The sequence below is a fragment of the Harmonia axyridis genome, chromosome 3 (genome assembly GCF_914767665.1).
Source record: "Harmonia axyridis chromosome 3, icHarAxyr1.1, whole genome shotgun sequence".
In the NCBI taxonomy this organism is placed as follows: Eukaryota; Metazoa; Arthropoda; class Insecta; order Coleoptera; family Coccinellidae; genus Harmonia; species Harmonia axyridis.
Window position 1 is genome coordinate 60,102,625 of NC_059503.1, and position 27,883 is coordinate 60,130,507.

Here is a 27,883-nt window from a genome sequence, read left to right on the forward strand (position 1 = left end):
AAGTTTTCATTGCACTCATCTGTCATTCTACTTCAACGTGCTGTCACCAATTGTTCATTCACTTTCAACATTGAGGGTAAAAATAAACTTTGAGTTAAATTGTTCGTAACGTATTAGTTCCTGTTTCAATGCAAATCGATATTAATAATAAAGTATTCAAGTTGCGCTTTTCATTTTCCTACACCTAGTGCCGCACCTCAATAAATCATTTTTTGCTTTTTGCATGAACGTAGAAAAAATGTTGTATGCAACTCGTGCAAAAATTGTTTACTGCACTCGACGTGTTGTCCAACTCGGCCTCGTCGGACAATTTCACGTCGAGTGCAATAAACATTCACTTGTTGCATAAATAACTATTTTTTGTCAGTTTGACTAATGTCATTTTGAATGTGTTTATAGCGCCAATTCGAACTTGAAAAGCAATAGTAGAAAGTAGAACGCAAAATATTGAGATCCCGAAAATTTTACGTTTGCGCATGAACAAGGCGGGTTATTCAAATGAGTTTTAATTTCTATGGAATCATACAGTATTCACTCTATCTGAACATCTAGGTATAAACAGAATTTAACAAAATCGGACAAGCAAATATTAGGACATATATTGGCAAAAAACCCTGATTGAAATCAACTCGTTGTCAAAAACATTCAAAACCATCCTTATATCCCCTTTGGAACACAGTTCATATAAAATCAATACACAATTGGAATTCCTATATGTAGATATAGGTATTATATATATATAGAGGTATTATATATATATATGTCGTTTAATTCGATATTTTGAAATTCTTTATTAGTAACTGTCGGAACTGACTTAATTACTTATTTGTAAAATAGTTTTTTCCATAATGTAATATTATGATAACATCCCCTTTCTTTCTTATGGCCCACCAATGAGAGAACACTGTTCCGAAAATGACCTGCTCAACTATGGAAGGGTCCTATATATCAATATATCCTATTCCACCCTGAAATTCAGCCAAGGCATTAACGTAAACAGTTCACCATTTCTATTTTAGTCAATTTAGTTAGTGTTCGTTCGGTTTGTGGTTCGTTCTCTCAAAATGATGGATTTTCTTGAGTCAATAACTTTATCTTGTTTTGGTGAACCAAAAGTTGAAAATTTGGAAGAAGCTGTAAAAGTTTTATCTTACAAACAACTTAAACGATATTTGAAAAGGAACTATAAAAAGATAAAGAAGGATGAAATATCCTCTGTTTTCGCATCGTTATACATTGATGCTTATAAACAAGAGGAGGAATTCCATGAATTATTTACTCTGCTACTCCGTTATGGAGCAGATCCTTTGTATTTGTACGACTATAAAGAGACGATACTATACAGGTCTATCACTTGTGGAGGTGAGTTGAACAAATACATGTAATTTTAGGAAATACCTAATTAATTACTAAAAAAATGCATTAGTTCATTAGTTACTTTATTCAATTCGAGACCAGAATAGTTCTTACCATGGGCGTAACCAGCGAGGGGCAGGCGAGACAGCTTCCCTATCCCATAAGAATTAATCGTAATTAAATTTTGTTGCTGGGAATTCATTAAAATTATTGAAATAGCTATTTTATAAATAAAAAAATACTATTGAAAATCATTAAATTAGGGTAATTTATCGTTATATTTTATGAAATATTACAACCTGAACGATCATGGTTATTTTTGATCCTGAGTACGCCCTTGGTTGGTTCTTACATTTTGTCTGGTTATCCACAGAATCTTCATAAGCGTGATTTTGTACATTAGAGTGTGTTTATTACAACTTCATTATAATATTGTCTATTGTTAAATCGAAAAACTTCATATGTTTAGTATACAATTATAAGAAATCTTTTCTTATTCAGTCGGATAATAGACGATTTGATTTCATCAATCTGAAAAAATTTATTTTTTTAAATTCTAACGTGGAACATAATATTTACAAACTCTTCTTATATAAATTCTAAATAACTAACCTGAAAAAATCAAAAACAATGCTATTAAACCAACGAAGAATGAATTTAAATTGAAAAAACTATTTTATGACAATCTCAAAACGAATTTATAATATGAACTGTCAATCCAAAGCTCTCTATAATTTCATATAACTACTAACATAGAATTAAAAGAAACACATTGAATTCCATAAAAAAAATATGGTATATTTATTTTACACAATTATTATAGGTACAATATCCCTTTTTTTGGAAGGTTTCTTTGACAAATAGAGTTATTGTCATTAAAGTTGAATGATTGCTGCAGTAACTACTCCAGAGGGGGCCCCTAAATTTTTGCTGTCCCCCTGAAATATTGCATGAACAAAAAAATACAACATGAATTTGAAGTAAACTAGATGGGTCTGGAAAAAAAAATATTATAAAATACTAAGGGATGTATCAATTTTGATAAAAAATTTCAGAGGTATCACAAATATTTCGTATTTTTGATATTTTGCTTGAATTTTCTCTGATTATGATGACGTTATCAACATAAATTTTGTTTAAATGTTCTTGTTATTTTAAATTTACATGGAAAATCTCAACTCGGTGGGATCTGCTTTCAATGAAGTAAAAGGTTTTTCTAGATATTCTGTTTGAATTTTGTAAAGTTCTGATGATTCTATATCTACACGAAATTGAAAGAAATTTGAAATTGTTATTCTATTTATACAGTATATTTTATTTACAAGCTATACAGCTACAAAAAAACTGGGAGATTCTTTGGATAACTTTAGGGAAAAAATGTCCTATAAACATGAGCCTGTAAACGCTTTTTTTTTTCAAGATGCATTGTTTCTGGTAGTATTACTTTGAATATGATTATTCGAGTTTATCAGATCTTTATCAATAATTGCTACAGATCGGCACAGTAAACACCAAAACTAATTATTCATCACAGCTCACAACTTGATTTTTATGATGATTTGAATTTTCCTGAAGATTTTGAATTTTTGGGGACTAGGCGGGCCAATTGTTATGGGATAGTTTTATGATAGGGCCTCATTAAACTTATTGAAACTGCTAAGCTGTAAAAAGTCGTAAAAACAGTATATCTTTGGGGAACCTAAACCTTATAAAGGGTGTTTTTTTTCGAGGTATATAACTTTAAGTTGGCATAACTGTTCAAGATGGCGACCGATTTAACAGCTGTCCAGTGATTTATTCTCAGTTTGGTTTGGCAATTCATCATGAATAGACTCATGATCATGAAGTAAGGCGTAGATTCGTCGAATGGGCCCAAAATGAGATTGCCGTTGTTCCCGATTTTCATAAGCGAATTTTGTTTAGCGATGAAGCGCACTTCTGGTTGAATGGCTACGTCAACCAACAAAACTGCCGCATTTGGAGTGAAGCTAATCCTCAAGTGTATGTCGAAACACCGTTACATCCAGAAAAACTGACTGTTTGGTGCGCTTTATGGGCTGGTGGAATCATTGGTCCGAACTTCTTCAAAAACGATGATGGCCAGAACGTTTTAGTCAATGGTGATCGGTATAGAGCTATGATTACTAACTTTTTCATTCCTGAATTGAACAACCATGATATTCAGGAGCTGTGGTTCCAACAAAACGGCCCAACATGTCATACAGCTCGTGCCACAATCGATTTATTGAAAGACACGTTTGGTGACCGCCTAATTTCACGTTTTGGACCTGTGAATTGGCCTCCAAGATCTTGTCATTTAACACCGCTAGACTACTTTCTGTGGAGCTATGTAAAGTCATTGGTCTATGCGGATAAGCCACAAACCCTTGACCAGTTGGAAGACAACATTCGCCGTGTTTTTGCTGATATACGGCCACAAATGTTGGAAAAAGTAATCGAAAATTGGACGTCCAGATTGGACTACATCCGAGCCAGCCGTGGCGGTCATATGCCAGAAATCATTTTCAAAATGTAATGCCACAAGATTATCTTGCGGATAAATAAAATTCATGTCAATCGAATAATCCATCGTTGTTTTATTGCAATTTAAAGTTCCATAGCTCTAAAAAAAACACTCTTCACAAAGAAAAAATTATATTTCTTTGTATCGTAGTGTTCAACTACTGCACTACAACCTAATAGGTGGTGGCATGAAATTTGAATTTAATGTTTATCTTTGACGAGCAACTCCCAAGCAATTCTCTCTATATTGAAGTTGCCGACCGAATGAATAAATGATGCTGGTTTATAAAATTAAACGAAAATCCATTGGTTGCAGCCCCAAAAAAGGAGGCAAAAACAAACTGCAAACGAACAAATGAATGTGAACAACTCGCCACTTTAATGAGGATTTATAATTTTATAAACATTCATAAAAAGGGCCAGTTTCATGCGAAAAGGCTCTGTTTGGTAAAGATCACTTAATAGAAAAGACGCCTTTATAGTTTATAGAGAGCTCCGGTTTCATGAACATAATCCAACCAAGTTTTCTTTCATTAGCAAGTGTCAAATTTCCTAGAGTTGGCTATTCTGAGAACTAGTGATTTATTGCTTGCATTTGATAATATTTCATGGAAACTGAAATTTTGTTGACAAAAATGAGAAAGAATGTATTAAGTGTACAAAGTGAAAGTAAATGATACATCAGATCAAGGTTATGTTCTTAGTCACAGAGTATGCGCGAACAAAAAAAATCCTTTTTCTTGCCATAAAGGGACTTTATGAGGAAGGGCACTTCAAACATTCTTCTAACCTCAAATTTGTTTATGAAACACGTTTCATTTGTGAATGTGACTTCTCACTAAGATGTCTAAAAACGTGGTGTATGCACTCGTCAATTTTTGAATGGAATGACATTCGAGCAAATTGAAAATATTAGTTTTATTTCGTGGCGGCGCCGCAATGTCATTCTTTTCATTTCAATCTTTTTTCCTTTGACTTTGACAGGATACATCAATTAAAACCTGATCCTAGCCAAACAGAAGCTCAACTAATATTGTCAAAATTGGCAAAACAAAATCTAATCAGTCCATGCACCAGGTTTTTAGACATCTTACTTCTCACGGAAAACGATATTTTACTGTCGATCATGAAACTGGTCCTTATTCATTTCACCACTCTCAACTCATTGCTCTTTTCAGGCTTCTGTTGGTTCCGTTTCATTCAGTTTCGAATTTTCGATTACATATTTTTAATTTTTTATTGTTGGGGTCTTTAATTGACGCCAAATTCATCTACACTGCGCAAAAAAATTAACGCACATTATGGAAATTTCAAATTTATTCCACAACTGAAGGTGTTCCCAATGATAATTATTTTTGTCAGAATTATGCATGCATATGTTATCCACTTTCAACGTTTTTCTTCAATACAGATGTTTTTTCCCAGCAGGAATAAAAAAAGATGAAATTATCAGATTTTGAATGTATTGGCTCCATTCTGAAATCAGTTGTTCTTGATCAATTCTAGTGATCAATAGTGTTAGCTTTATATATTTTTCACAACTCAATAATAAAGTCTAATAATAATAATAAGCCTCACTTCCTCGACCATAGATTAATATTATACAAAACAAAAAAACTTATTTTTTCTTATTAGAATTTTCTATATAACAATAGTTTTTCTTTCGTTTGATTTTCTACACTCGATCGCTATGCAACGCGAAACACGCAATTTGACCCAAGAGGAATGTGCCCAAGCGGTAGTTTTGCGAGAAGAAGGGTGGACATACACAAGAATTGCAGAAAGGTTTGGAGTTTCCCATACAAGTGTGTCCAGAATGTTGCAGCGATTCAGAGAGACAGGTATGAATGTCCGAAGACCAGGACAGGGTAGACCACGGGTAACAACTGCCATTCAAGAACGTTACTTGAGAGTTTCTTCGTTGAGACAACGGTTTGCAACCGCTCGCCTCCTTCAAAATCAGCTTGAGCAAACTCATAGGGTGCAAATTAGCACTCAGACAATAAGAAATCGCCTCAGAGAATATGATTTAAGGCCTCGTGTCGCGGCAAGAGGCCCAGCTCTTACCCCAGCCCATCGAAGGGCGCGTTTGGATTTTACGAGAGAGCATATCCATTGGAAAGAGGCTGATTGGGAAAGAGTTCTATTCACAGATGAGTCTAGATTCTGCCTCTACCATTGTGATCGACGTTCCCTTGTATACAGACGTCCACATGAAAGATATGCTCAGTGCAATTTCCTGAATACTACTGGTTTCGGGGGAGGATCAATTATGGTATGGGGTGGAATATCTTTCACTGCTCGCACAGACCTAGTGGTTGTTGATGATGGAGCTATGAATGCTGATAGGTATATAAGGAACATTCTTGAAGAGCATGTAGTGCCATTTGCCCCATACATTGGTGAAAATTTCATTTTTATGGACGATAATGCCAGACCCCATCGTGCGCGCATCGTTCAGGAGTACCTTGAAGAGGTTGAAGTCTCTCGAATGGAATGGCCAGCAAGAAGTCCAGATCTCAATCCGATTGAGCAGATTTGGGACAACCTCAATAGAAGGCTGAGAAGTTCAGAAAATCATCCAGCTACTCTTAATGACTTAGGAATCCAACTCAGAGAAATCTGGGAAGGATTAGATCAGAACATTTTAAGATCACTCATTTTGAGTATGAACCGTCGTTGCCGAGCTGTAATTAACGCAAGGGGTGGAAATACCAGGTGTTAAATCACTTATCAGCATTCCAGTATTTTGAAAATTGTTTATTTCTCTTCTTCCACATAAGATTCGGTGAAATCCTGAATTTTTCTTCCATTTAATGTGTCTTGTTTCGTTGAAAACCTTCCCGAGAGAACATAAAAAATAAGTTATAAAGTCAATGTAGAGTTAACTTCCATTGAAATTTTCAGAATGTGCGTTAATTTTTTTGCGCAGTGTATAATGTCTCAAAAGATCAATAAATATTATTAATTGTTGTGTTGAAAAAAAAATTTTTTTGAATCAATATTTTTCATTCTTTTTCTAGTACCAGCACTGACAAAGGAATTTCTCCAATTCCTCCCTAACATCGATTGTTCCATAGAAGATCAAGGCAAAACTGCGTTGCATGCTGCGGCCCTGTCTTCCTGCAAAGAAATAATGTTGTACGTTCTGGAGATGGGCGCCGACGTCAACGCTAGGACGGAAAACAAAAGATTCACACCTTTGCATGTGGCCACCACTCAGGCGGATCCAGAAGTCATCGACATTCTTCTAGATCACGGCGCAGATATCAACGCAAGGAACGGTCACGGTGAAACTCCCCTTCATATGGGATTCCCCTTCGGGAACCGTAAAGTCCTGTCCCATCTGATTAACCGAGGCACAGATTTAAACGCCAGAGACAAATTTCACAAAACGGCATTGCATCAGTTTTTGCATAGGTGGGCGGGTTGCGTCGAAATTTGCGAGCTGTTGTTAAAGAATGGAGCGGATCCTATGGCGACTGACGATGCTGGTAACACGGCCCTACATTCCCTGGCTTTATCTTGTAGGTTGTCCAAATTATATCCCAGCATCGCACTGACGAGGATGTTGGTAGAGGCCGGAGTTGACATTAATGCCCAAAATAGAGAAGGCCAAACACCTATGCACGTAGCTATAACTAAAGGCATGGATAGGTCGTATATGCTATGCCTACTGCGATCTGGTGCCGACATCGTCTTGCCCGATATCCATGGATTTACAGTCCTTCAGTATTACCTGCTCATGAATAGCAAATCTGGCTTGGAACTTCTCAGGTATTACGCGTTGGAAGAACGTAAAGGGAAGTTCCAGTTTACCGAGGATATGTTGAACCAGATCGAGAAAAATGAAAAGTATCAAACTTTCCTCTTGACTTGCACATCCGAATTGTCTACTTTGGCTTCGATGAGTGTGGGGAACGAAAGCTCGTTCACTTTACTCGATTTTCTCATCGCCCCGATAAGCATAGCGGCCAGATTTTCGCAAAACGAGGAATTCGCCAAGTTACTGGATAAGATCAACAGTTCAAACTTTCCTTGCTATAGTCATGTGCTAGCTGAGAAATATCGGAAAGGGTGCAGGCGTGGAAAGGCAGAAACTATCGGATTTGAATTCCTTAATCAAATTTTCGATGGTGTTTTGAACGCCGTTTGTATTAAGGCGATTCTGGACTATATTCCAACACAGGATTTGGAACGTTTGAAATATTCGCACTCGAATGAAGTGCCGAAAGAAAGTAGGGATTGGATGAAACCAGATTATTTTAAGAAGAATCTCGGTCATTATTTCGATCAGTACGATCCCTGACCAAGCGATGAATATAATAATTATACCCCCTCATTATTTTAGTTTCGAAAATATTTATTTCAATTTCTATATGATTTTCAGTTTGGTATACAGATATTTAATTTTTTACCTCTGAGAAAGTATTATAGTTCTGAGTACAGAGCCGTCACTACTTGCTAGACAAATTGCCGCCCTAACAGAAGTCAAATCTGAAGAATGAAAAAACCTACCTGTATCCCGTAGGGAAGCATCTCATAGCAGATAAAGCAAAACAGCAAAACCTTCCTGGCCGTCAATCCTAGGTTGGCCAACGTTTCAGCTGCTCACCGCATTTCGACCGCGACCGTTTTCGCTTGACGTTGTCGTAAATGATCTACTTTTCATCACCAGTCACTAAACACTTCAAAAATCGGTCGATTTCTCTTGTGGTACCCTTACATCGACCTTCTCCTTGAGATCAGCCTTATGAAAATGGTTCCAAACGGTTTTTTGTGCCATATTTAGATCTTGTGCAATTGAAACTAGGGATTTACGGCTTGACTTGATATTCAAGCTACTTGGCTTGAGCTCGACTTGAAATTAAACTCAAGTCAAAGTCAAGTATTTATTTATTGAATACTTGACCTAACATTGAAAAACTACTACTTGACTTGAACTAGAGCTAAGTAAAATAATTCCAGAAACATCAAAGGCTCGCCCCAAATTCCCAGTAAAAGTTCGTCAAACAGAAAGCCGACAAGCCTGATGAGTAGTGCATGAATTTTAGCATCACTAACTCTTAAAGTTAAACTGCCTCTCTTGAATTTTGACGCCACTGACCACTGCCTACCCACTAGCAACGGCCTTGTCTGAAGAAATTGATAAAATTAATCACAACAAGTATTGAATTTATGACTACGTACTTAGCGTTGGTAACTAATAGTCAATTTTGTCGATATTGTGAAGAGGATTTTATTCGGAAAGATCAATAGAAAAAACTGAATTTTGATTAATTACTCGAAATTAAATTATATCAATTTTATATAATGAAAAATGATAGGTATACATTTTGATGGGAAAACTTATTTACATAAATTTGAAAATATCGCATTGCCTTTTTAATACAGTATAAATTAGTACCTATAATAAAACTTATATCTTTTTTATTCAGCATTGTTCAACTTTTGTAGATATTTTTTTACGCGCGTATAAAATCTACCTACCTCAACTCAGTACAAATATTTATCGTAGATCTTTTTATACACGATTGAGTAACAACTCAACTTAACATAAGTTCAAAGTATTACGTTTTTCAGTGTAAAATTCATAAAAACTAACTGAAATATTTGGACAAATGTTGATTGCTTCGAAAATAATCGAATATTCCTACATAACTGTTGTATTCTTGAATGATTTGATGTTGTATTTTGGAATGACTGGTTGGAGTTTATGAATATGTTAATATTGGACCTATATACAGTGTATTGTGTCTTGTGAAACATTTAGTTATATTGACAAAAAATTTTGACGCTTTAAGGTATAAACAGACCGACGTGGGACGGGAACGAAACTTTTACGGGATGGAAATCAACGGCGGGATATGAAGGAGTGCATATCGGAACGGATAGAACGCTTGCGAATTGCGGGATGTCTGCGAATTAATTTCGGTCCGCATCGTGCAGTGTTTCCCGCAGTTCGCACAGTAGTTTTGTCTTATTATTATCGCGTTTGTGTGCATGCTATGCAATCTGCCCGCTGTCGCATCTAACGCATCGCTCCCGCAGTCCCGCGTCGGTCTGTTCATACCTTTATTTGAATGTTGCTCCGAATCTGAGCACATTTTTGATACCAAATAAAATATTGACAAAATAGAGTTATTTTTCTCTTGATCACCTTTCCTCATCCACTATCATACAGCATACAGTGTGTGCTTCTTAATTGGAGGTACAAACAAAAATAACAGATTCCTCGGATCATTTTAAGAAAAAAAGTCCTATGAACATATAGGCTCGCAATTCGCAAACGATTTGTTTTCGAGATACAGGGTGTGCAACTTTGGTTTTTCCTCATAGCACCTTCCCTTCACAAAATATTCAACTTAAATTTGGCAAGTTTTGATCATGTGATATGCTAATTTGGAATACAGATTATAGGGTGTAATTTTTTCTCAAACAGTGCCTGCTTCTTTCATTCAGAATTTTTTTTTTTTGGTGGAACATTGGTAATTTACAAAAATGTAAGAAGAAACCTTGGTCCAGCACTACACTTCTTGGTTTGTTGTAGTTTTGTCGATTTTGACTGACAGTATAAACTTTGAATGAATTATTTTGTTGGGCGTGCAATTGCAATGATACTAACAGTAGATCAGTTTTTCCTGGTACATTTTGAACCATATAAAAAGATTTAATCTTTGATGGTTGCTTTTGTTGTGAATAAAAAATTGAAGAAATCTCAATTTTTTTTCTGAAAAAACGGTGAAACAACTGACATAAGCTGTCACAATTTTCCGGTATGTAATAATTGGCGAATTTATTGAGCGATTCTTGTGATTTTATGATGTAAGTAATGGGCGTTCTACTGAAGATTTATTTGAATTTTCATCTGCCAAATTCGAAAATTTGACTTGAATTCAAAATAAGTGGCTCAAACATATGATGGGGCTAGTGTAATGTCGAGAGAATACAAAAAATTAATATTGAGTAATCGTGGTCCTCTACCAAGAAGTGAAAAAATCGAAGGAATCTCTTTAAAACATTTTGATAATTACGCAGGGGAAATATATTCATTATCAAAAACCAGCATTAACAGTTCAATTGAAATGCTCTCATCAAATTTTTCGGCAGTTTCTATTAATTAAATAAAAAAATATATATGTAATATATGTCCATAAATTCACTGAAATTTTATGTGAAAATGTATATCACGACTATCTCGTAAATCACGAGATTAATAAAAACCTCTACCCATATAAGTAACAACGTATATTTAGAAGAATACTAACTTTCCTCCCCATATTTGTTTACAATTTACAGCATCCTTGAACGCGATGGATTTATTCTTCGTCACTGAGACCATTATTTCCGCTATAAGTATATAAACACAATTTATTTTGATGTTCAATATCGGATGTGTCAATGTCAAACTTCATAATAATTCTTGTAAAAGTACATAATACAATTTTACCATTATAATAATAATAGTTCAAATTCAAACTAAGTTTGACATTGTGGTACTGTTTCAATTGAAAGAAGTGAGTTAACCAGTGATGTCAAATCAATAGTGTATTTATGGACATTTAAAAATTTTGTATCTATTCTAAACTTCCAAATATGTCGTATTCAATTCTTACCGAAGATAGCAAGAGTTTATCTAGAAAGCTGGAGGGATTATCTAACAACGAACTTGATGAAATCTTGAATGACGATGCTAAAATAGAAGACATATTAAGCAATGCTGATCAGGTAAATGAACTGTTGAATCATGGAAGTTGTTCAAGGAAGGGGGCACCATTGGTAGATCTGAAGAGGAGTCATTCTTCGAAAATAAAAATTACATATGAAATATCGGAGAAGCCCCTCTTAAAATCGATAACAACAGTCGGTGTCATACATGAAAAAGATTGCCGATAAGCTGGATGAATGATAAACAACTTGTCTAAAAGGAAATTGACAGCCACCCTTGCCAAAATTGTAGGCCGACTTAGTTAATTATGAGTAAAATTAATGAGGGACCTCTGATGGTCTAGTTGAATTGATCGGTATTCTTATTGTTTATGATTAATTGTATTTTCATTCTCTACTTTGGAACTTGTTTACATGTAAATGTTTTTAATATTTAGTTGGGTGAATATTCCGACTTTATGAAAGGCCTATTAGAAAAGCCATGGCCAGTTCTTCAGATCTGTAGTAAAAGCCAAAGCCCCTTCTTCAGATCTGTAGTAAAAGCCACTTAACTTTTATTAATAATTTTTCACTTCAGACTTACTTGAAAGAGATTCAGAATGAAAAAGAAACAGTAATAGCAACAAATGAGTCTATGGCGGAAATGAATCTTACTAAAGAACCAGAATTGGCAGAAAAAAGAGAAAAGTTACGGATGACTAGTGTGGAGGGTGAAGAGTTATCAAAAAGAGTGGAAGAAAAACTGAAGACATTAAGTAAGTATAAATATATTGTACATTGGTTAATTTCATTTTGAATTTCTGTGATTTTAGAAGACAAAAATGGAGATTTGTCATTGGAAACTGCTTTAGCATTATTACAAACAGCAGCAAGTGAAATGGAAGAAGAATCTGATTCTATAGCAAAAAAATTTATGGATGAAGGGGGAGATTTAGATGACTTTCTGGAACAATTTTTAGCTAGAAGAAAAATTATGCATCTTAGGTTAGTCAAGGCTGATAAAATGTCCAAAATAATTCAACGTGGTAGCGATCCTTTCCTCAATAACATGCCTAATTATATGAATCCCCCACCTCTCAGTGTGAATTCTAGTTATTTTCCTGGTATTCCATCTAATATTCCTCCTGCATCAGTGCCTTACCCAACAGGTCCTCTAAATATGCCTATGCCTCCTCCATATGCAAATGTAAACTATTTTCAGAATCATTATTAGATTGAGTAAAAATTCAAAGTTTTAAAAAACTACCAATTTTTAACGCATGTGTGCACAAGATACAATTGGAAAAAAAATTAGTTCTACATCACGTCCAATAATTTTCAATTAGGTGGTTATAGAATTAGAAGGCAGAAATATATCTGTCACTTCACAACATTATGGTCATCAACCTGATATCGAATTGTCAGTCAACTTGTGATGGACGAAAAACATGAGTGTTTCTGCCTTAATGGTTTGTTACCGCTAAAAAAATAAAGGCCTTTGTTGATTTCTTCTAGAGTTTATAAATGAATGAATGCATTAGAAGTAAATTTATTTTTTTATATGAATGATATTCTAAGTGAATTTATCTTGAAAATGTCCGATGTTCATGAACTACTAGTTGCAAATTAATTTTTTGCATTATAACTAACATATTTGAATTAAGTACAGAATATAAGTGAGGAAAGTAACCAATCAAACTATTTAGTTACTAATATCTTTCATAATTTATATAAGGGATCATCTGTTGATAATATTTTTAATTCTTTGCAAAGTTTTAGAATAGCATATGTGATGTATATATATTATGATAAGTTGTGCATATTTTATCCTAAGAATATATATTTACTCTTAACTCAATAGTTTTGGATATAATTAAAAAAATCTTTTACTGCATGCAACAAACTGTATCGCAATTCATGTTTTTTAAATTTAAAAAAATTTACTTGTCAAGTAAGTATTTCAAAAGAGAGAATTGTCTGTCATCATCTCAGACAAAAACCATTGAACTCCAATATTCATTATATTATATGTCAATTACTTTGACATGAATTTGTTTCTTTCATCTATTGTTTTGACATTGGAGGTACAAAGGCAATTGGAAGATAACTTAGAATTTTTAGAAAAATGTCGTATAAACATGGGCTCGCAAACACTTGTTTTCTAAATACAAGAGGTTTCTTGTAGTCCTACTTTTTTGTGAAGATTATATACCGGTTTATCGAATCTCTGCTATAGATTGGCTAAATAAGTACCAATTATCAAAACATAATTAATTTATTTACACAATTTACTAACTGATTCTTTAAAATAATTTGGATTTTCCTGGGGATTACTAGAGAATTGTTTGAAATTTGTTACTCCAAATCGGTAGCAGATACAACAAAACTGCAAGAGAACAAAAAAAAGTTGCCTTTAAAACATTCTATAAATTATGGGGCCTGATTAATATTGAGCTATTCATTGCACGAATATATGGTAAACAGCTCTGTATATTTCAATATTCAGTTGAATTATAATTAATTAAGAAGTTTAAAATGAAATATTTGAATGTGGTCGAATATGTTTGATAGATTTATTCATTATGTACATTTCAAATAAAATAAACAAACCCCTGAAAAATGAATCAATTCTGTTTTGTTACTTTTTGTTTGACTTCATCATAACCCTCATTCCTTAAATAAAGATAACCTACAAAACAGATCAAAACTGCAGTGCAAAACATAATTTTCTCTTTTTTGACATTTTCTACATCTTCCGTCTGACTAGCTTTCTCTTGTTGCCTTCTTTTCTTTCTTGCTATATCCCTTGCTAAAGTTGCAGCATAGTGACTTCTGGACCACTCATCAAAATCATAAATTGGAGTTCTACCTGTTGGGGGTGGGGGCTTTGATTTGAACTGCCTTGATTTGTAAAATTTATTAATCTCTTCTTCTTGTGGTGTACTATGTCTCTGGTTCAAATTTAGTCCTTAAAATTCAATTTCAACATCATAAAACTCATAGGTTTTTTGATTTTATGAAAAACTAACCTTTATCATATAACTTCCTTAACCTTACATTTCTCAATACTTCATAAGCTTCTGTTATTTTCCTGAATCTTACAGCAGCCTCTTCTCCTTTATTCCTATCAGGGTGGTATTTCATTGATAATCTGTAATAAGCTTCTTTTATATCTGCCTGAGTCGCCCCTTGTGTAATCTCCAGGCTTTCATAAAAATTTTTTGCATTAACAGGTCGAAAAATTGAAATTGTTCTAAATGACTGATGGCATATTCTGTTGCACATTTCATGGAAATTATTTATACTAATGAGGTATGACTTATGCATTGAAAATTTTCTGTCCGATTGGAAGTTAATTTACATTAATTCATTATTCCCGATGTTTCTTAAAAGTTACACAACACTTAATCGTCATCTTTCATCTGTCAAATAGAACTTAGGAACTATAATATTTATAAGTATTCATGGTCTTCGTTAAGACTTCCACTAAAAATTAACCAAAATTACTACATATTCAAAATCTCCGAACAAAATATCAGTGATATGAAATGTCAAGGTTTACAATTGACATTAGACACATGATTTGACAACGCCAAAACTGCTAAATACAGCACAGAATATACCTTTGATATATATTCTGTGATATACAGTGTGATCAAGAATAATTGCATCAAAAAAATTATTTATGCTATAAAAATTAAATGAATAGTAACTTACCCCTTATTCTACGAAATCTGTACATATGTATGTACGTGTATACCATTAGACCATAGGGTCTTTGATATACAGGGTGTCCGGAAAAATGTGGAAAATCTCTCGGGTTCAGATAAAACATAAAAAAATAAGATGACAAGTTCCCATCATTTTTTTTCCTAGCAGCCTTCCCTGACGTCACTGGAAATCCATTCTAGTGGAATAAATTTCAAACTACTTAATATAATTTAAAGAAAATTTGATATGATGAACAGTAGTAAGGACCTCTTAAAATACTGCCCTTAAATTTAAATTAGCTCTTTTAGTTTACCAGGGGCGGACTAGGTTGTTAACGTGCCTATCTGTGCCAAAACTGCATACTTAAGAATCTTTGTAATTTTGTCGGATACAATAACATAAACTACAACTTTTTTGTTCCTTGAATAACTTTCGTCTCACAATTTATTACCGATAAAAAAAAATGAAATTCATGGTTCTTTTTAATAGAAATGAAAAAATTAATTCCTTTGTTATTTTGTTTTTCGAAAACGGTTCATTTTATAGACAATAAGCAAAAGTACCTTTTTTTAAGCTTAATGTTCAAGCTATCCAAATTTGTTTTTTTCTTCTTTCTCTTCTTATCATACAGGGTGTTGAAAATGTAAGCATTAAAATGTACAATCTAGTCCTCCCCTGGTAAACTATAAGAGCTAATTTATATTCAAGGGCAGTATTTTAAGAGGTCCTTACATCACATCAAATTTTTCTTTGAATTATATTAAGCAGTTTGAAATTTATTTCACTAAAATTGATTTCCAGTGACGTCATTTAGGAGGCCGTATCTACGTAGGGAGGGCCGCGAGGAAAAAAATTATGGGATCTTGTCATCTTATTTTTTGTTTTATCTGAATCCGAGAGATTTCCCACATTTTCCCGAACACCCTATATATTATTCTGACAAAGGTGCAGAACTTAACTTACTCAAGTATATGACTTCACCAATTACCAGAATTCTTTTATCAAAGCACAATTTTTCTCAAACTTTTATTAATTTAAATGGGATTATTTTGAAATTTTTTTCATTTTCGTACAGATGTACCTACATAGGGTGATTCTTAACAACGGTATGAAACTTCAAAGAGTTATTCGGTGAAAAAAAAGGTCGAACGGACAAATATAAGATGTTGCTTCGTTTTCGAGATACAGGTCATTGAACTTTAAAAAAAAAACGATAGAGGTGATTATAAATACCTACCTACCGTTTTTTTTAAACTTCAATCTCGAAAATGAAGCAAATGCGGACATGCATGTGCTTGTAAAGGGTGTTTTTTTAGAGGTATATAACTTTAAGTTGGCATTACTGTTCAAGATGGCGACCGATTTAACAGCTGTCAAGTGATTTATTCTCAGTTTGGTTTGGCAATTCATCATGAATAGACTCACACGCCTGAATAATAGTTCTGTGCGGAATACGTATCGCGCACTACTTCCATTTTATCGTCACAACACAAACAAACACAACAAACAAAACTGCCGCATTTGGAGTGAAGCTAATCCTCAAGTGTGTGTCGAAACACGGTTACATCCAGAAAAACTGACTGTTTGGTGCGCTTTATGGGCTGGTGGAATCATTGGTCCGTACTTCTTCAAAAACGATGATGGCCAGAACGTTACAGTCAATGGTGATCGGTATAGAGCCATGATTACTAACTTTTTCATTCCTGAATTGAACAACCATGATGTCCAGGAGCTATATGGTTCCAACAAGACGGCGCAACATGTCACACAGCTCGTGCCACAATCGATTTATTGAAAGACACGTTTGGTGACAGCCTAATTTCACGTTTTGGACCTGTGAATTGGCCTCCAAGATCTTGTGATTTAACAGCGCTAGACTACTTTCTGTGGGGCTATGTAAAGTCATTGGTCTATGCGGGTAAGCCACAAACCCTTGACCATTTGGAAGACACCGTGTTATTGCCGATATACGGCCACAAATGTTGGAAAAAGTCATCAAAAATTGGACGTCCAGATTGGACTACATCCGAGCCAGCGTCATATGCCAGAAATCATATTTAAAATGTAATGCCACAAGATTATCTTGCGGATAAATAAAATTCATGTCAATCGAATAATCCATCGTTGTTTTATTGCAATTTAAAGTTCTATAGCTCTAAAAAAAAACACCCTTTACTTCGTAGGACCTTTTTTTTCTCAAAAGGACCTAACGAATCACTTTAAAAGATTCGTACCATAATTAGGAATCACCCTGTATATCTAATCAACAGAATTAATAAGCTATTTTCAAAATATGAAAATAATGAATAATAAGTAAATATAATTTTCAGGTCTATCGCATGGATCCACCTAACTAGTGAATACGATCCATAATTATTGTAGGTAAAAAAATTGAGAAAACAATATAAAAAAATCTACTCTCGATAACTTGGCAACATATAATCGTGAAATTGAAAACAAAAAGATAAATACAAATGATTAGGAATTTTTAAATATGTTTATTTTTCACAATATGTTCATAATAATCGCCAGTTCGAGTGGAATAGTTGCAGCTCAGTAGTCAACAGATGGAAACTTCTGTGCGGGCGATCTGGGTTCTGATCCAGCTTGTTTTTTTTTTTTTTTTCAAAATTCTTAACCGCTTTTTTTTATGATGGAGATATTCAACCAGGATACAATAATGAACCATGGTTTAAAACTTGCAGTGGTTTCCATCCCGAAAATAATCACTAATCTTCATCTATCGATAACTTGTTTGACATATTATCCCCTGACCTTACTCAATAATCACGCTTTATTACACGTGTGTGTTTGTTTTCGAATATATTCCAAATAATTTACGCACACCAGAATTTTAACGTTGAGGTTAACCCTTTTCCAGTAAGAATTAAAAAAAATATAGGTAAAAAGATGAGATGGCAAAATGCGAAAAAATAATGCGTCTATCCTCTGACAGACATCAGACTTCTGCGCACCTTTCGTGCGCACCACACCAATCTCTGCTTATTTTCGCAGGCACGCGGTTCACAACGCACCGTCGTTTTCCCCCCTCTTTTGTTTTCTTGAACCCTTTGATCTATCGTTATTTATGTGCGGTACTTCCCCTCAACGGGCTTGCAACAAAGCAAACGCGGTTTTAGGCTCTAGAAATCCAAGGGACAAATATTCAACTAGCAATACATTTAATTGAAAATTTTCTCGGGAAATTTAGACTGTTTTTGATGGAAAATTACGCTTGAAAACGAGAGAGCATGAGTTTATTGCGTCACACGTCAGTGTTTGGGGGGAACATGCGAGAAGGTCGCGGCGTTGCCGAATCAGGCTGTAAATACGGAAGCTAATGAAATGCAGGTACAGCGGTACCCAAATTTCGTTAAATTATTTTAATAGAACTTTAGGGGCTAAAAAGCTGTATTTCTTAGGACGGGTGCCTAAAAATGTGCTTTCATAACGACTATAAGTTGTAACTACAATCGTTTTTGAATGATGAAATTCTGAAAATTCTTTTTGGATTTCGGAACTGTTGACCCCGAAGTCATAGCCGCCCATCACTATATTTAAGGTTTTGATAAAATATATTATGTATCTCGATGAAATTTCCAACTTATCATTTTGAATAAATTCAACTTTTTTTTCCTCTAGTGGAATGATTTTAACGTAATTTTGTTTCTGTTGTTATTTTGCAACTAATAATGAGTTTCAATTCAATCATCGGTATTTTTCGAATTATAGGGAGAAAAATTCCGGAAATAATTTTATAGAACTAACTACATACCTATATGGTATACTCTTAATCATTTTTCGTCCTAGAAATTTCGACATAGGTTCTTCAAAACAAATTGTATCTATACAGGGTGTTCCTTAATTAGAGGTGCAAAGGAAAATGAGAGATTCATCGAATAATTAAATAAAAAGTCCTAACGCTTTGTTCTCGAGATACAGGTTGTTTCTTATAGTCCTACTTTTTTGTACAGATTAGGTAAATGATCGAGTACCTTATAATTTAATTATATAATTTTCATTTTCCTGGGATTTGGTACTAAAGAATTGTTTGAAAATTTTTTTCTCCAAATCGGTAGCATATACGAAAAAAACTACAAGATACCAGAATGTGTAGTACTGGACCAAAGTTTTTTTTTACAATTTTCTAAACTACCAGTCTACCAAAAATTAACTTCTGTAGGAAAGAAGCGGACACTGTTCTAGAAAAAAAATTACCCTGTAGATTTGCATTCAAAGTTATATATCATATGATGAAATCTTGAAAATTGGAGTATTTATTCCAAATTTAATTTAAATATCTTGTGAAGGGAAGTTGCTATGAAAAATAAACTTGAAAACAATCAAACCTTAACACCCTGTATCTTGAACACAAAGCGTTTGCGGGTCCATGTTTATAAGACTTTTCTTAAAATGGTCCGAGTAATCTATCATTTTCGTTTGTACCTACAATTTAGGAACACCCTGTAAGTGGAAGGGTGTGTGTCGAAAGTGTACGACAAAAAGTTTAGAATTTTATTTCATTCTGCAGTATCTAACATTTGAAATGAAACTTTAGGGGAGCAACTATCCAATACTCTCGAAAATCGAAAGATTTAGAATGTTTTGTTTATCTTCAAACCACGTGGTAGAAGACGTCAAAATTCTCAAGGATCAGGTACCTGAGGACGAGCCACGATGACGTGCCCTTCCGAGGGTGGAGTATTCCTATCCTGCGGATAACGTACGATACTCCTCTTTCCTTTTTCATTTATACAGACAGACAAAGGAATGTAAAAAATTTGAAAAAATCCCTGACTTGGCGTCAGGATCTTAGGAGCTCTCGTCCGTTCGAATGCTTTTTGGAAAAAAAACAAATCAAATACCTTTTCTTGAAAATTAAAATAAATTTAGGACCAGTTGCTCCATTTGCCTAAACATTGATTAAAAATTTAAACATTGATTACTCTCTGATTTCTTAAGAGAAATCAGAAATTAATTGATGTTTAAATTTTAATCAATGTTTAGACAAATGGTGCAACTGGCCATTGAAATCCTAAAAAACGGGTAAGTACTAAAGTATATTTTTTTCGCTTTGTTTGAACTGCATTTGAATAATTTCATTATAGTTTCAATATAATGATAATTTAAAATATTTAAAATATTTTCAGAATGCCTCCACCATTTTATGATGTTAATTTAAAAAAAAAATCCCCAATTTTATTTGAAATTTTTATGTATTATTATATTTTAGATTAGATTAGATTTAATTGAGGAGGATTTGTTTCACTGCGACCTAATGGTCTATTGTACCCCATCAGAGATATTCTCTCCATAACGTGATTATTATATTCTGCTTCTTATTTATATTTATCACAGATCATATTCAATGAACATTTCTTCTCTAGAAAATTCTTCAGATGATTGCTTTGAGAATTCCTATAGGTACATTTTTTTTAATTCTCAGCCTTACGGGATCGATTAATTTCTCATTTATTATTATTAGTTAATATTATCATATTATTATCTATAGATCATATATTTTCATAATACCTATTACTTATGTGAATGTAGAAATGTACAGAAATGTTAAACATTTTTATGTAACGTAGGTAGGTAATTCTCATTTCTGTCTTTGTTTCGCAGTGAATTTTTGGAGTAATTATTGTTTCTTCGAATTTTTTCGTTGATTAATAGGTTTTTGAATTTTTCTAATATTTGTTTCGGAAGTTTGGAAGTTTTTTCCTGGTTTGAGACAGTAAGGTATATAGGGTGTCCCAAAAAGACCGCGTCAAACGAAAATGGAATGTAGATCAGAATGTGCTCTACCCGATGTGAAAAAATCGTTCAAATGAAAGTTTCACAGTTTTCGAGATAGTTGATGTTTTATGAAAATATTGAATTTTTCATTTCAAATACTTTCATGCCATAGGTACAATTGAATATTTTTTATATCAGTTTTTTTTTCGTGAATATTGTTGATTAAATGCTTTAATTTTTTATCTAGAAAATAGCACAAAATATTATACAGGGATTCTGAAAAAAATATTTGAAATTCACGTTTTGGAGAAAGTATTTTTTTTTTGTACCGAACTCAGATAGAATTCGGTAGAAAAAAACACTTTTAATTTTTTCAAAATCCCTGTGTGATATTTTGTGCTATTTTTCAGGCATAAATGGAAGCAATCATTCAACAATATTCACAAAACTGATTCGAAAAGTATTTAATTGTACCTATGGCATGACAGAAAGTATTTAATGTGAAAAATTCAACATTTCCATAAAACATCAAATATCTCGAAAACTGAGAATTTCATATGAACGACTTTATCACATCAGGTAGAGCACATTCTGATCTCCATTCCGTTTTCATTTGACGTGGTCTTTTTGGGACACCCTGAATATGTAGGTACATTGGTTGCACGACGACGTTGAAGTTGTTAAACAATATATCGTTGGCCTATTTGACATAACCTATCGAACCACACCATCTGTTCTGATTGAAATATCATCACGGCGATTCACCCCAAACCAATTTCATGAGATATCTCTATGCTTTTTTTTTCAAATGGGACATCCCGTATATTTCTACATATTTCGATAGAGATTAAAATTACCATTCCAAAAATATAGCATACTTGATATTTTCTTGAAGTCCTAACATGTGGCCGGCTAGGTCGCCTGACCAAGTTCTATGGACTTTTACCTTTGGGGAAGATTGAAAGATATAATCTTCTCCATATACGTTAGTTATGCTATATTTTTGGAATGGTAATTTCCAGCTCTATCGAAATATGTAGAAAGATACGATGTGTCCCGTTCGAAAAAAAAATTCATAGTGATATCCCCTGAAATATCAGAAAATTCAATAAACGTCATTGATTTCTACCTTAAAGTTGTTACAAAAATGTTTTTACAGAAATGAAAAATTAGAAAAAAAGTTAAGCAATATTTTGAAAATGTTCATTTTCAAAATATTGAAAAAACGGTGATAGCTAGGGATTTGCGTTTTTCGACAATGAAAATTGGCCCTCACACCGAAATGAGTTTTCGTCTATCTAGTGTAGAAAAAGAACTTCCCATTCAAAAGTATCCTATTTGACCCATTATATGAATTTTGAAAGTTGTCAGAATTGAAATTGAATCGAAGATGGAATTGTTTTAATCACGAATTCCTGTTGAGAAACTCCCACAAGTGATTTCCACGAGTTTGCATCGTTCGGTAATTCAAAGCTTTATCTACATATCATATTTGCACCAAATAACCGTTCCCTATTAATAGATAAGTACCACGTGGTCGTAAATCACCTGGTTCATGTCATTGTGTCACCGCAATAAAAGTCGGAACTCCCTTCAACCACCCAAAAAGCCTACGGGCAGACCCAGGTGATCGGCCTGATGGCTACTCTACACTTGCTCGCGAATTCCGCTCACCATCAATTTCGCGGCGAAATATACCTTTTCATATTGCACCAGAAAATCCCATCGAATCCTACGGGAAACCCTTCGCAGCGTGATCACCATCCACGCTTTCGCGCCGCGAGTGTAGAGCCGGCATGACATTTATCCAAGGACCGCAGGAATTCGGGACCTTGAACTGCGGCAACGCCGCGCGTTAGGTGTCAATAGACACGGCGGTGGGGGTAAAATCGCTCGATAGAGCTTTTCCACGTGATAGTGGTCTAGTTGGCTGCCAGTGGCAAACCGGTCTGCGTCAGTCCCTCCGCAGAAAACAGTAACCACATCCATTTTAAACAAAAAATTCCATCCTAAGTCAATTCAATTAAATTCATTCAAATGAATAGCGCATTCGTTCATTTCCGCAATTTTTAAACTGTTCTGTACCGAGCACAGTGGCCAGGAGGTGGAGATTTTTTTCCTTAAGAACACGTAAGTCGAATTTGATAAGTTTTTTTCGAAATTAACGCTCAAAACCTGAGATTTTCCTAGAGAAAGTATTGGGTGTATTCGTAATCGAGTGAGCTATGGTAGGCCAATGCCCGGTGCTTCAAGCCCTCGTGACGTAGCCTATGCTGCTGTTTGATTGGTCGAAGTAATGATAGCCCGTTTTTCTTTTGTTTATAAATGACACTTAGTGTCGTGTTGGATTTTATACAAGTATTGTAAGTTTAGAGATTGAATATCAGCTTAGCATGTAAAATCAGAATTTTATCGTCGTTTTAAGTAGGTTTCCGCCGATTTTTTCGCGAATTTTCGTGAATTATTATATCGAACCGTTATGTTTGACACGTTATGGTGATCCCCTCCCCTGAGTCACCTACGCGAGTTTACGCCATTGACTAAAGCGCTGTTGCCACGCTACACATGAGCCACTCCTTAAATTTACAGATTGAATGTTTATATTTTTTTCAATTTCCATAATATTGAGGTACTTCAATGCAACGCAGCCACAAGATTCGATTCACGCGATAACGAACAAAAAAAGTATTGCGTTCTTCTCGAACATATTTGAGTAGACAAAAAAAACCAGATGATTTCTAACAAGTGTCCACAACAACATACATAGCTTTTAATTCTGTTTCTTTATTCATAATTTAATGCGTATTTTCCATGATTTAGATGATCAACGATTTGGGTGTTTCCTGACTATGTATGAACAATAATTGTCAGAATGGACTTCCGATAGCGATCTAGGTACTTGAATTTGTGGAGAATTAGAAAATTGTTTTTGAAAAATTATTCTGACTCAGCACCAGAGAAAATATTATAGAAATCGTAGATAAACAAAAAATACGTTGTGATTAGTATCAAGATTTTCCAGTTTTTTTAATGTAATTGATTTATCATTCCACTTTTTTCATTTAATAATAATAATAATATTTATTGCCATCAAAAAAATTTCAATTCAGTTCTTGTTGCCCATGTTCAAGTATTCACTTTCCTGAATTAAAATGCGCAGTCTTAAAATGCTTGAGTGATACTTTTAAACGTGAACTTTTCTGAGGGCGCCTTTGTTTACGTATTTGACAGCAAGGGACGTACACGTGGCCTTAGCTATGCGATTGGCTAGATTCTGTGGTGTGTTCGAATGACGTCAGATTTTGGGGAACCCACCTGCGAGTTCCTAGACATGACGTGGTCATGGGACACCCTATATACGTTCCCGCCTACTGAACGCTACACCCTATCAGGTCTGGTTTTTTTCAACGTCATTATTTAGACGTTAGTTTCGGTTATTCGTTCGATTTTAGGCATTTCTTGAACTATTGATTTCAATGAAACTTTTTTAGAATATGTTCACTAGATATTCTAAATTTTCAGGCATGGTTTTTTTATGGTCGACTTTCCAAATTAATTTTTTATTTAAATTTTGAAATAAATTTTGTGAATTTTTAGGTATGGTTTTTTATGATTAAATATTTTATATTTAAATATTATTATTGAAACGTCGACAGACAATGTTTGATATCACTTTCATCGAATATTTCACCACGTGGGATTGTTAATTTCAAAAATATGTATTAGTTACTGGAAAGTTTTTATGGAGATAATAGACTGAATTTTAAAACGAGTTTTTTATTTGAATTTTGAAATAAAAATTAACAAAATGCATACATAATTTATTTAAAATTGCCGAGTTGACTCATTCAGTATGTTTGATATCACTTTCATCGAATATTTCACCACGTGGGATTGTTAATTTCAAAAATATGTATTAGTTACTGGAAAGTTTTTATGGAGATAATAGACTGAATTTTAAAACGAGTTTTTTATTTGAATTTTGAAATAAAAATTAACAAAATGCATACATAATTTATTTAAAATTGCCGAGTTGACTCATTCAGTATATTATTAATACTTAATTATTTCATATTAATCAATTAATTAATTAATATTAAATCAAATTAATATTAATCAATTAATTAATTTATATTAATTATTTTATATTAATAAAATAAGGTACTGGTCCCTGCCTTATATAGGGTTGTCCACAATTTAGTTCAATAATTTTGGCGTCGAATAGTATAACCTGTTTCATGAAAAAAGTTTATATAAAAATATATCCTAACATACTTCGTTTTTTACTTCTAAATCTAGTATTATTACATTCACTGTTTTTATTTTTAGGTATTCAATTTTTGATATTGTAATTTTTCAAATTAGCTAATAATTTCCTGCTAAAAGTGGCTTGACTACAGAGATGGGATGATCATTTTCCTATTGAAAATCTACGCCATTTTATTTTATCGAGAAAATGATTCCATTTCTGGAATCAACAGAGTTTTTATAAAAAAAAGGTTCCTTGAATTTTTCTCATTGAATGCACCATTTTCGAGATAATCGTGTACAAAGCAAAACACTATCTCTAAAAATTTACAAAAAATAATTTTTCAAATTTTCCCATTAGTAATAAATGAAAATACAGAAATTGGCGAAGTTTATTGTAACGCTTTGAGGTGGCAATTAATTAATATTAATATTATGGAAATGTCAAAATTAAGTCTATCTATCTATGGGAGAATTTGAATAATTTATCCTAGTGGATAGTGTTTGCTTTGAACGTGATTATTTCGAAAACGGTACATTCTATGAAAAAAATTCAAGACATCTTTTTTTTCAACTTAACCCCGTTAATTTCAGATATAGAATAATTCTTTCGAAAAAAGACAGTGGCGTAGGTTTTCAATAGGAAAATCATTGCACCCTTATATCTAGGCGACTGTATAATTTTGGCAGGAGACTTCAATAGCTAGAAATTAAAACAATGAATATAATAATACTAAAGTTATTGAAAAAAACTGATCTTTTTTTGTCAAACTGTGACTCCTTGTATCTCGAAAACGAAGCTTGTTAAGATACATGTTCATATGAACTTTTTTTCATGAAAAATTTGTTCTAAGCAACGTCAAAGTTATTGAACTAAAATCTGTACCACCCTGTATATCTCCACGCAGTGGAAAGCGTGGTAACTTTGCCGATGAAAAAATCTTTTGGGAATTGTTGTAATACCTCGAACAGAAACCAAGATATAGGAATATATTTGAAGAAGTAATTTTTCAGAAATGTTTCATTTAAGAACGTATTAAGATATCTAGTATCTGCTTTCTGATATCTTATTATTTCGAAAAAAGAAATCGTGGGTCTTTGATAATTTTGTCTCTGGGTCGTTTATAGTTCCTGAGATGCTCCCAGTGAGTATCGAATTTAGGACACCCTGTACAATGTCTTTTATTGTACAGGGTGGGCAAATAAGCGAGGTAAGCGGCTATATATCAAGATCCACTCATCGTAGAGACTTGCGGTAAAAATTTTTATCACTAAAGTGTACAAGAAAACCCACTGGAAATTGTTTTGAAGTTCATACCTCTACCGCTAGGGGGCGTAAATGCTATCGTCGAGTAGAAAAATGAATTTTACTAGAAAATGTTTCATATAAAGTTGAAGAAAAAATATCATCACTGTAATCCTTGGAAAATTCTCTATCCATTTGAATTGTCACTTTCGATTTTACGACATCAAATAAGGGTAGGTGAAAGGGAGAAATATGACTGATTGAAATGCCTGTAACTTCAGTTTGGCTCAATATTTTTGAGCAAATTAGATCTCGTCTAAGAGATAATATCTAAACTAAAAATGTTTTGAATTATATAAGGTGTGTGAATAAGTCTTTCCCGTTTTTTGTAAGAGATGGCGCCACCAATACTGTGCGAGTATTTAATGGTTACATATGTCATAATCAAAGCTTATTCGTCTGTCAACAATTCCACACTAACACATTAGTTGAAATTTTTTCGCATCATAAATTTTTGAAATCGTGAAAATGTCGAAATTTGAGCCGAGTCGACGTCATTTGCGGGAAGTTTCACTTTATTGGTTCAATTTGAAGAAATCTGCTGCCGAGGCGCATCGGTTGCTTCAGGAAGCTTATGGAGAAGGTTGTGTCGATGATTCAAGTGTTCGCGGATGGTTTCGACGCTTCAAAAGTGGCGATTTCGACGTGGAAGACAAGGAGCGTTCCGGGCGGCCGCAAATCTTTGAAGATCAAGAATTGGCGACTTTGCTTGATGAAGATTCGTGTCAAACGCAAGCAGAACTTGCTGAAGCATTAGGAGTTGACCGAACAACCATTTCCAAGCGTTTGAAAGCCATGGGAATGATCCAAAAGCAAGGAAATTGGGTGCCGTACGAACTGAAGCTGAGAGACGTCGAACGGCGTTTTTTCACTTGCGAACAGCTGCTTCAGCGACATAAAAGAAAGGGTTTTCTGCATCGTATCGTGACTGGCGATGAAAAGTGGATCCGTTACGATAATCAGAAGCGAAGAAAATCATGGGGACTACCCGGCCATGCATCATCATCGACGGCCAAGCCAAATATTCATGGCGCCAAGCTCATGCTCTGTATATGGTGGGACCAGCTAGGTGTGGTTTACTATGAGCTTCTGAAACCGAATGAAAGGATCACAGACGAGGTCTATCGACGACAATTGATGCGTTTGAGCCGCGCACTGCGAGAAAAACGGCCACAATACTCCGACAGGCACGACAAAGTTATTTTGCAACATGACAATGCTCGCCCACATGTTGCACAGCCTGTGAAAACATACTTAAAAACGCTCAAATGGGAAGTCCTACCCCATCCGCCGTATAGTCCAGACATTGCTCCGTCTGATTACCATCTCTTCAGATCGATGACGCATGGCCTG

At 34.1% G+C, this 27,883-nt stretch overlaps 4 protein-coding genes and 1 long non-coding RNA gene across 5 annotated transcripts in view; 3 read left to right on the top strand and 2 right to left on the bottom strand.

Annotated features, from left to right (window-relative positions):
- Positions 1-871: 871 nt before the first annotated feature.
- LOC123675597 (ankyrin-2-like) lies at positions 872-10,015 on the top strand. The gene is made up of 2 exons (XM_045610990.1): positions 872-1,362; positions 6,903-10,015. Exons 1-2 carry the CDS (start codon positions 1,065-1,067, stop codon positions 8,186-8,188), a joined length of 1,584 nt encoding a protein of 527 aa, XP_045466946.1. The 5' UTR covers positions 872-1,064; the 3' UTR covers positions 8,189-10,015.
- On the bottom strand, positions 1,616-2,114 carry LOC123675598. Its single transcript, XR_006746792.1, has 2 exons — positions 1,969-2,114; positions 1,616-1,887 (listed from the first exon to the last, which is right to left on the bottom strand). It is a non-coding gene; the product is annotated as an uncharacterized LOC123675598 (long non-coding RNA).
- A 1,248-nt stretch (positions 10,016-11,263) lies between the features above and the next one.
- Positions 11,264-13,384, top strand: LOC123675599 (vacuolar protein sorting-associated protein 37B). Its single transcript, XM_045610991.1, has 3 exons — positions 11,264-11,607; positions 12,125-12,302; positions 12,360-13,384. The coding sequence occupies exons 1-3, from the start codon at positions 11,476-11,478 to the stop codon at positions 12,758-12,760; spliced, it is 711 nt and encodes a 236-aa protein (XP_045466947.1). The 5' UTR covers positions 11,264-11,475; the 3' UTR covers positions 12,761-13,384.
- Positions 13,385-14,075: 691 nt separating this feature from the next.
- Positions 14,076-15,101, bottom strand: LOC123675600 (dnaJ homolog subfamily C member 30, mitochondrial-like). The gene is made up of 2 exons (XM_045610992.1): positions 14,556-15,101; positions 14,076-14,494 (listed from the first exon to the last, which is right to left on the bottom strand). Exons 1-2 carry the CDS (start codon positions 14,851-14,853, stop codon positions 14,151-14,153), a joined length of 642 nt encoding a protein of 213 aa, XP_045466948.1. The 5' UTR covers positions 14,854-15,101; the 3' UTR covers positions 14,076-14,150.
- A 7,786-nt stretch (positions 15,102-22,887) lies between these two features.
- The window catches only part of LOC123675601 (max-binding protein MNT), a 30,216-nt gene continuing 25,220 nt past the window's right edge, over positions 22,888-27,883 (top strand). The window contains exon 1 of the mRNA XM_045610993.1: positions 22,888-23,106. The gene's annotated coding sequence lies outside the window, so the exon portion shown is untranslated. The remainder of the gene's footprint in view (positions 23,107-27,883) is intronic.